Raw genomic sequence first — 11,159 nt, 5'->3', positions numbered from 1 at the left:
TTTAAAATTTTATATACATATCTTTTTTTATGAAATGAGAATGTAATTTTATTATTTTACTGAATTATGTAGAAACTTAATTTTTTAATATCACATAGAAATAATTCAATTTTATATTTAAAAATTTTACATTTAGAAAAAGTTATATATATGTATATATTATTATTATTATTTTTTTTTTTTTTTTTTTTTTTTTTTTTTTTTGAACCATAGATATTACAAATTTATTATTTAATTTAAAGATAAAAAAAAAGATTTATAATGTTTTAATTTTATGGATTTCATTTTTGAAGTTAAAAAATATTGTAAAAAAGTATAGTTTCGAATTTTTTCCCAATTTTTTAATAAATCTGTATTTCACTTTTTGAATTTTATGATTGCAATGTTAGAGTTAAGAACTAGTTCAAATACCAATAAGAAAAATAGTAAACTTGATGAAAAAAGTAAGAAACCAGTTGTAAAAGGTGAAAACGATAATTCAGACGATTTAAAAAATATATATAATGAAGATTCTATGAATAAAATGGATAATTATATGAATTACTCAGAACAAAAAACTCAAAATTATCCAATAAGTAGAACAACAACTTCTAACGTAATTAATGGTGGAAGTATGGAGAGTGTAAATGATGGAGCATTTAATAATAGCTCCAAGTCCGCTAATGTTTCGAATGATTATGAAAATACAAAACAAGTAAATGAAAATGTGCATACAAAAGTAGAACAAGGCGAAAGTAATGAATACGAAAAACTGGATGACAAAAATAGAAAAATAATAAAATACAAAAGTAATGATGATAATGAAACTGTTGATTTTGAATCTCCAAAAATAGAATTTAAAATAAATGAAAAGGAGCATAATAATGAAAATAATTTAGAAAATGAAAACGAGAAGGTGAAAGAATCTCATAATGAAAAATTGAATGACATTAAATTTGATTTAAATTATAAAAATGAAGATACAAATGTAGTCTTAAAAGAAGAAGCACCCTTATCATATGAAATGGAAAATGTATATAAAAAGAATAGTTGCCCATCAGATTGTAATGAAAATAATCATAGTGATAATAATAACATTAATATTAATAATAGTAATGATAACAACTTTTTGGATAAAATCTGTGAAGATGAAGAATCAAAAGAAAAGTATGATGAAAATTTTATTAATTTTAACAATCCTTGCGGATACAAAGAAGAAATAAAAAAAGAAAACCCACTACTTAAAGAAGAAAATGAAACGGAAAATAATATAAATAAGTTAAATGATGATATAAATTTAAGTGATGAAAATAATGAAAATTTAAAAAACTCTTTAATAAAGGAACTTTTAGCAAAAAATCAAAATAAGGAGTCATGGAATGATCAAAATAAATCATTTTCTTTAATTGATAATATTTTAAATTTAAAAAATGATGAACGATTAAATAATCAATTAAACAAATATTTGAATGAAGAAAAAAATAATTTAGAAAGTAATAAAAAGGCAAATGATACATTATTAGAAAATAGCAATTGTGATAATTTAAATTGTCTCATTTCTACTACAAATAATAAAGAATCAACTAATAAAAATGAAAATTTGATGAAACTGAAAATCATTTGCTTAAGTTATTTAAGAATTTTGAAAAGGCTAACATCCTTATGGAGTGAAACAGATAAAGCATTTGAATATCATTTTGTTAATTTATTAAATAATGTAAATTCAAATAATTTAGATAATTATTTATGTTGTTTTTCCAACATAAAAATATGTTTTATTAAAAATGTATTTTTGGATTCTTTTATAGAATGTATTGAAGAATTAGAAATAATAAAAAAATTTAAAACATCAGAAAAAAAAGAAGATACAGGTGAAAAAGGAGTAATGGATAAAAATGAATTTCATAAACAAATTTTGGAAGAAGTGGAAAATAATTTAACGAAGGAAATTATTGAAGAAATATTTCAGTTAACATTAAAAAATCCATATTGCAATAATAATTATTTAAATAATATGAATTCTTCAGATGGGGAACACAATGCATTATCTATTTTTAATGAGTCAAATAAAAACAACGTATGTAACAGTTCAAACACAATTTTTGATTTGAAAAAAGGAAAAGATTATTTGAATTGTAGTAACAGAAATATGTGTAATCCATTGGGTAATTGTGTATCAACTCAAAGTAATCACACATGTAATTCTCATACAAATCATTCATGTGGGGGTACATATCCTTTAAATTACTCAAACAGTTTCCCTTTTAATTGTATGAATAATAATATAGGTAATTCTACCAGTAATATCAATAATAATAAAAATAATTTAATAAATAATACCAATGCAAATAGTAATAATAATAATTATAATAATTATTCTATTGGTTCTAATATGTGCAAAAAAAAATGTAACTATTCGGATGAAAATATTTTGAACAAATTAAATGTAAGTATTGATTATAATTCTTATAATGATTTTAACAATAATTATATTCAAGAAGCAGAAAAAGTAGTAGAAAAATATAAGAATTTGAGTAAACTAAATTCAAAAGATAGCGATAATATGTATAACTCGTGCAGTCACTCAAATTTACAAGATATAAATAATAATAATAATTTAAATGCTTATTTGCAATTAAAAATGTTTATTTCTGAATATGAAAATTTATGTAAAAATGATAAAATAAAGTTAAAAGATTTGGATTTAAGTGCAAATGACCTTAACTTTTTGAAATGTTTGTATGCCCATTTAAACTCGTCTAATATTCTAGAGGTAAAAATTATATTAAATAATTATACATTGTAATATTTTTATTTTTAATTATTTAATATCTTTTACTTATATAGTTTATATTTTTTTTCATAAATTAAATATTATTTATTTTATTTTATTTTATTATTTGTTATAGGATAAAGGTATTAGTGATATATATAACGGTGAAAATGATTCAAAAGAATCGAAGAAAAACTGTTATGAAAATAAGTTGAAGTTGGAATGCTCTAGTAATAATGATTTAAATAAATTGATTCCAAATTATAAATTGAATGAAGATGAAAATTATGAAGATAGAGAAAATTATTCTAAATATGAAAGGGATCAAGGATTATTAAATGCAAATGATAACAATTTGAATTATTTATCGAACAGTTTTCAGAATATATTAAGAAAAAGAAAGATATATGATAATTATTTATCCAAATGTAATAATAATTCAAATATGAATAATAACTCATGTTATGACTTAAATTATCTTTTATACAATACTAATGTTTTAAAGAAATTAAAATTTAATTTATTAGAAAATAAAAAAAATGGGCATAACAATGATTTTAGAAAAAAAGATTCTAATGATTTATCGGTAGATGACAATAGTTCACACTTAAATTCAAGAAAATCCTATGTATATAAAAATAATATTTTAAATAATTTAAAAAATTTCAAAGATATGTTAAATTTATCACAAGAAGGTATAAATAAAAAAGGATCATTTAAAAGTTCTGAACATATAAACCCAAGTACATTATATGATTTTATTTTAAATACTAATAATTCTAGTAATGCACGTGAAAATTCATTACAGCATAATACCATTACAAATAATATAAGCAGTAATAATAGCAGTGCTAATAATAGTAATAACAATAATAGTAATGGTATTAATATAAACAGCAGTTATAATATAAATAACAGTAGTATTCAAAAAAAAAATAGTTATGATTATAATCCTGATTACAATTCCAAAATTAGTGCAAATGGCTCCGATTTATCCTTAAATAATCAAGAAAATAATGATGGAATATTAAATAATGGGAAAGTAGAAAGTAACATTAATTATAAAAATAAGAATGATATTAATAAAAATATATCTCTGAATAATAAAAACACCAAAAACATAAAAAATGCTTCTAGTAGTCCAGTATCAACAAATTACGGAATGGGAAAATTAAAATATGAAATGCCAGTTGGAGTAAATCCGAATGATGATAAAGTAAAAGGAGTTTATTTTTCAAAATCACCAAGAGGAGTAGGTAAATGGAATGCATATTTTCAAATAGCAAATAATAAGAGATTATTTACTAGTTTCAGTGTAAGTAAATATGGATATAGTGAAGCAAGGAAATTATCCATATTAAAAAGAACAGAATGGGAGAAAGAATACAAGCATCATACAGATTTAAAGAATTCTGATTCTAAAAAAGGAAAAAAAAAAAGTCATGTTGCTTCAAGTAATTTGCTTAGGAATAATGTAAAAAATATATCTAAAGGAAATTCTAATAATTCTAATAGTGATGCATCTTTATCATATACAAAAGATAATCAACTAAAAGAAGACTGTTTATTGTACTCCAATGACGAAGAAGGTTTAATAAGTAATAAAATAAATACTGATATACCGAGTGATGCAAATGATCACCAATCATCTAATAAAAAAATAAATAAATTAAATATGAGCAATAATGGATATATAAAAGTAGAAGATAATTTAAATTTTTTTATTGAATGCGCAAAAAATGAAAATGAATCGTTCAATTCAGTAGATTTATTAAGATCAAGTCTAACTAACGATAAAAATACTTCCAAAAAAAATTCCTTAAATTATACGCAAAATTCTATGTCTAATTCTTTTAATAATGTTATTGATAATAAAAATTCCTTAAATTCGTCGAGGATTTTATCTAATTCCTTAGGTTTATCAAATAAATATATTAGAAATTTACATTTTCCAACTATTGATTCTCATGCTGTTAGTAATTTTTTAGAAGCTGTAACAGATGACCAGAAAATATCATCTTAGTTTATTTTTTTTTTTTTTAGAAAAGTTAATTAAAGGAAGATTCCTATAAAAAAATAAAAAGAGAAGTGAAAAAAAAATACAAAAAAAAAAAGGAAACAATAATTTTGGAATTGTAAAGCTTAAGTATTATGTATATATAAAATAATTATATTTTTATTTATATATCTTCTTTTTTTTTTTTTTTGTTTGTTTTTTTATTATTATATGCATTTCATTTTTTTAAAAGTATAGTCCATATATGCATATATTTTTTTAATTTTATTTCTTGTTTTTAAATGTATTAATATTTTATGTTATTTATTTATTTATTTATTGTTTTTTTTTTAATATATATATGACATTATTTATATTTGAAATAAAAAGAAATAAAAAAATAAAAAATTAGGGAAAATTTAAATATTTGTATTTAACATTTATCACTAAAAAACAATTTTTTTTTTTTTATTTTTAATTTAAAATTATATCACTTTTATAATTCCGTTTTACATAATATTTATTATTTAAAAGAATTATTCAAAAATAAAGGAGAAAAAATAAAAATTTTAATAAAGATATATATATATATATATTTTTTATGAAGTTTGTCTTTTTTTCTTTGAATTTCACATATAGAAGACTTTTTATTTTATGCTTTTCTTCTTGTGAAAACCTTGTTTAATATAAGAAAATAATATTTTGTGCCGTTTGTTAATTTATTTTTATCAAATTGTATTTTTTTTTTTTTATTTTCGTTATTTTCTTTAAAACAGTTTAAGAGTTGAATTTTCTAATAATTATAGATATTTAAATATAAAATATAACAATTTTTACTGTTTTTTTTAATTTTATTTTTCTTTGTTTTATTAATGCAATTTATTATTTTATTTTATTTTTTGGACTTTTAAAATACTTTAATTTTAAGTTTATTTGGTAAAAAATGAGTTATAATATAATGTTATTTTTTTTTAGATAGTGAAATACGAGATATAAAACATAAATTAAGTTATATAAAAAAAAGTAAAAATTATTTGGGAAAATTGTGTAATATTAAAGGATTCGAAGTATATGTATCATTTTCTCTTTGAAAAAAAGTAACTTTTTTAATAAAATTAAATAATAATAAGACACAATTTTTATTGTACCTTATATCAAAAACTAAATTATATTATTATATTTTTAATGGTTCAACTTAAAGTATTATGTAAAAAAAAAATTATGTTATTTTCATTCTTTTTATATGAATTATTCCATACATTAAAAAAAAAATACAATAAAAAAATTGTTATTAAATTCTTTTATCTAATATATATTTATATAAATATTAAGTATTAATGAAAGAATTAAATATATATTTAAAATTAATTTTAATTTTTACCAAAATAAAAATATAGTAAAAGTATGATATTTCACTATAAAGGTTTTAAGTTTTATTTTTGTTAAAACATATAAGCTAGTTACTATGAAAAGAAGAAAAAGTATACACAAATATCTTTTTGTATCAATTACGAAAATCCACTAAATTTTTGCATAAATTTAGAGTTTTCTTAAAATTTTTCCTAAGTTTTTTTCCCATAAATAAAAAAATTTTAAATGTTTATTCTTATATGATATTTGAATAATATTTTAGTCAATAAACAACTATATCATAAAAATTATTAATTGTTCTAATAAGAGCTCAAATGTTATTTTTTTTAAAAAACAATTAACGAAGTTTTCAATGATTAAATAATTTTTCTAGTTTCTATAAATAACCATTAAGTGAAAAAGAGTAAAAAGAATCATAACAAAAATGAAAATAGAGTAACAGTAATTAAGAAAAAAAAAATGAATATATTTTATGCTACCATATATATATATATATATACATGTATATCATATATTTTCACTAATAAAATTACTAGAACTTTTGTAATCATATAAAGATTTTATAAAATTACGAAATTCAAAAGATATCGTTATAAGATACAATGTAACCTTTTATTATTTAAATAACATATTTTTTATAATGGATTTATTTTCATTAATTATACATATTTCTATTTAATTTTAACTAATTTTAAGATTATTTTTTGAATATTAAAAAAATTTATTTTTTTTTAAACATATCTATGTATGAACGAAACTTAGTAAGCTCGTTAAAATGAGCTTAGAGTATTTAATTTTCAAAAGAAAAAATTAAAAAAAAAAAAATCTTTAGTTAATATTGAGCTTTTTTAAAAACATTATCTTTATTAAAAATAAAAAATTATCTATTTTATTTTATATCTTCTTGTAATTTTTTTATTAAGTTTCAAAAGAAGAAAAAAAATATCTATATACACGACCAAATGGGCAAATTAGCAAATGATAAAATTGAAAAAAACAATAATAAATTGTTGTAACGTTTATACATTACTAATAAAAAAGTATTTATATGATGAAAACAAAATATTTATTTTTTTTATTTTACTTAGATGATTTTTTCTATGTTAAAAATAGAATTTGAATTATATTATCTCTTTTTTTTTTAAAACAAATAAAAATACCTGTATAATTATAATATATAGAATTTTTTAGAATTCCTTGTAAAAAAAAAAAAGAATATAATAAAATAAAATATGGTGAAAAAAAAATATATAGTGAATTGCAATTTTCTTAGACTTAATTTACAAAATTTTAAGTATACTTAAAAAAAAGAGTATTTTATTTTCTTTAAAAATTATTTTAAAAATATAAATACATTTTTATAATAATAATTCAATTTCAGAGTTTGTTCTTTTATATATATTTATTTTATTTTTCTCTTTCTTTTAATGAAAAATTTAACCTTATATTATTGTGTATATTTGTTAATTATATATATATATATATATATATATATATATATATATATATATATATATATATAAAATAATAAAATGGAAAAAAAATTGATGTATAAATAAATGAAAGATACAAAAAATAATCAAGTATTTTGAGAATATAAATTTATAAAAAAATAATTTCTTCAAATAAGATTAAACAAACTATTTATTTTTTCCTTTTTTATTTTTTGCTTTCTTTAAAAATTTCTCTACTTTTGAATTTTGTTTTTTTTCTGCTCTTTCAATTCTTGAATATAGCTTTCTTTTTTTTTTACTTAAAGCAATTTTGTTTCTCTGTAATTCTTCCTGTTTTTTTAAATTTTTAATATTATAAATGTTTAGGTCTTTTTTTTTTTTGATAGCATCTGTATCTTTATCTTCATTTTCTAATTCAATTTGATTATTTAAAGCAACATTTCTATGATTTTCAAGAATTGCATCATTCAATTCATCTTCCGAGTTTAATATTTCATCATCATCATTTTCATTTGAATCTTTTTTTTCTTCATTACCCTCATTTTTAATCAGCATCTTATTTATTGTATACTCTTCTTTTTTTACAAAATTTTTATAATTATCATCTTCAATAAAAGGAGATAAATGTACAGGTAGGTTTTTATCTATGGAATAATCACTACATGGTAAAATTTTCCTTCTATTTAAACAATCAAAAACATACTGTGGTTGTATAATGTTTCTTTTGTATTTAAATTCATTTAATATAATAGATTCGTGAGCTTCTACAATTTCATGAGTAATTTTTTTACTTTCATACTTAAATGGTGAATATAAATTTTTCCAGCATATTTGTCCTCCACATGATAAAATAATAATTGATAATATATAAAATGGCATATCATTGTGAATATAAAAAATGTAATTTTTAAAAAGTTCATTTATATTATCTTCATCATTTATGTTATGCTTTACAGGTGTATTTTTATTTTCATTTTCTTCGTTATTTTTTAAAATTTCATTATTCTCATTCTTATTTTCTTTCTCACTCTGAGCTTTCTTATCATTCTGTAAGCTCTTTGGTACAATTTTATCATTATCTTTGTGATCATCATTTTTTTTACTGTTTACTTTATTCTTTTTATTTACAACTAAAGCATTGTCATTTTCTTTTTCTTTATCACATATACCTTTTTTTTTAATTTTTCTTTGTTTTTCTCTACTACATTTGTTATCTTTTTTTTCTTTTTTCTTTTCTAAATCATTCTTCTTTGCTTCGTATATAGATATAAAATAAGGATCATAAGCTAAATGCTTAAATTTTTCGTTTTTTAAAGTCTCGTTTTCTTCTGGTGGATATTGTAAATTATCTAATTTATACAATTTGTATAAAACGAATTTTAATAAGGAAACATAGTATTCAATAAAAGTTGTTATTAAACGAAAGTCTATTGATTTAGATAAATAAGGTGTATAAATATGGGGAACTATCCAAGTAACTTTTTTCTGCAATATTTCAGCTTGCAAATAATATCCTTTAACGCTTATAAATGCTTTTTTTATTTTTTTTGTTTTATATATATAATAATGAAAGTGATTTTTTAAGTCTTCACACAATTTAACTAAATTATTTTTTATTCCTAATTTTTCATTTGAAGGTAATAAAGAATAAGCTATAACAGCGCTTAAGGAATCATCTAGTTGTTCTACTGCATAAGATAGTACAGGAAATCTTTCTTTTATGATATGATCTAACTTATATTTTGGAAAATTACTTACAATGTTTTTACTTCTTGCTTCATCTTCCATTACTATTTTGAATTTTTTATATTTTCTTAAAAATATTTTAATTTTTCGAAAATCTTGAATAATTTTTTCATGGGATAATTTTAAATAATCATTTCTTGTATAAAATATTTTGTGTTTATAAAACTTTTTTCTATATTTTAATGGGATCTCTTTATAATCTTTTGGGTAAATACCTTTGAATATACATAATTTTCTAAATTCATCTTCATTTAGGTATAATTTTCTTATTATATTTTTTTTCGTTAAATAATTTCCTTCTTTTTTTTTTTTTATTTTTTTTCTTAATTTATGAATATGCATTTTCAAGGATAATCAGTATCTTATATATATATATTATAAAAATTAAGCAAACATACATATGTTTCAAAATTAAAAGAAAAACAATCAAAAAAAAAAAAAAAAGAGAAAACAAAATTTTAATATTTAATTATCATTAAAAAAAATTAAAATATAAAATTGTTTAAAAAGTAATATATGAATCCAAAAGAATAAAAATAACGACAAAATTAATGTGAAACAAAATTATTATAATAAATCTTTTAAATATTAATTTTTTAAAATATAATAAAATTACTAAAATAAAAAAAATTGATGAAAAATTGTATACATTTAAATTTGTTAAAATTAAATGAAAAAAAACAAATATTAATATTATTAAAAACAAAATATGAATATAAAAAAATGATAGATATTTAAAATTTTTTTTTTTTTAAATTATAAAAACAAGATTGCATTTAAAAAAAAAATTCATTTATGGCTGCTTATATGTATATATATTATATACATGTTTTTCAAGTAAATTTATTTTTAGTTGTAATTATTTTTTTCTTAATTTAGAATATTGAAAAAAAAAAAAAAATTCATAATCAATTGAAATATATAATTTTTTATTATTTCATTTTTATTTTTCAAAAGTTTTTTATCATGAAATTTCTATTTTAAAGTGTAATTTCCTGAAAATTCTAGTTCCAAATGCAGAATATTTCAAACTTTGAAATTTTGATTCTTCTTATTAACTTTGTCACGGAAAATTATTTTATTATAAAATGCTTTCTAATTTATATTAAATTCAAAATTAACTTATTTATATTTATACTTTTAATTTCATTGCTATTTAATAACTAAACATTCTTTATATGAAGAGAACAAGTATTCAAAAAAGTTGAATTATAAGAAAAAAAATTAATTTTTTTGAATGATTCTTTGCATCTAACAGTAAATATTTTTAATTTTTTTCTTTTTTTTTTTTCTTTTACTAAAAAATTCATTGAAAATTAATAGTATTCTCTTAAAATGTATATATATATATTGATACGTTATTATAAAAATAGAAAAAGATGATATTTCTATTTATATTTACATGTAAAAAATAAGATAGAAAAAAGAGCATTATAAAAAAAACTTTATATATAGGTAAAATAAAATAATTTTATTAAAAATTAATATATAACATTTTAAAATAGGACAATTTTTTTTTTCTTTTTTTTTTTTCCCCCTTAATTGCCTTTTTATTCGGACCTAAAAATTTTTTTAAATTATTCTACTATAAATATTTTTCATTTTTTTTTTTTTTTCTTTGTCTAAATTATAAAATCTAACTTAAAATATATTATAAGAAATTAAATTAATATTATAAATATAAATTACTTTTTTTAATTTTTTTAATTAAAAAAAAAAAATAAATAAATAATATTTTTCTTATGATGAATTATAAATTTCCTTTATATTTTTTTTTCATATATTGCTATAATCTATTTTTATATTATTATTTTAATAGACAATTGAAAAAAAGGCAAAT

At 18.1% G+C, this 11,159-nt stretch overlaps 2 protein-coding genes across 2 annotated transcripts; one reads left to right on the top strand and one right to left on the bottom strand.

Annotated features, from left to right (window-relative positions):
• Positions 1 to 382: 382 nt before the first annotated feature.
• ApiAP2 (transcription factor with AP2 domain(s), putative) lies at positions 383 to 4,775 on the top strand (the record flags this gene model as incomplete). Its single annotated transcript, XM_028676474.1, has 2 exons — positions 383 to 2,752; positions 2,889 to 4,775. 2 exons carry the CDS (start codon positions 383 to 385, stop codon positions 4,773 to 4,775), a joined length of 4,257 nt encoding a protein of 1,418 aa, XP_028532959.1.
• Positions 4,776 to 7,759: 2,984 nt separating this feature from the next.
• PES (pescadillo homolog, putative) lies at positions 7,760 to 9,661 on the bottom strand (the record flags this gene model as incomplete). Its single annotated transcript, XM_028676473.1, has 1 exon — positions 7,760 to 9,661. The coding sequence occupies one exon, from the start codon at positions 9,659 to 9,661 to the stop codon at positions 7,760 to 7,762; it is 1,902 nt and encodes a 633-aa protein (XP_028532958.1).
• Positions 9,662 to 11,159: the final 1,498 nt, after the last annotated feature.

Source organism: Plasmodium relictum, assembly GCF_900005765.1.
Source record: "Plasmodium relictum strain SGS1 genome assembly, chromosome: 9".
Taxonomy (NCBI): domain Eukaryota; phylum Apicomplexa; class Aconoidasida; order Haemosporida; family Plasmodiidae; genus Plasmodium; species Plasmodium relictum.
This window is presented reverse-complemented; position numbering and strand designations above follow the sequence as displayed.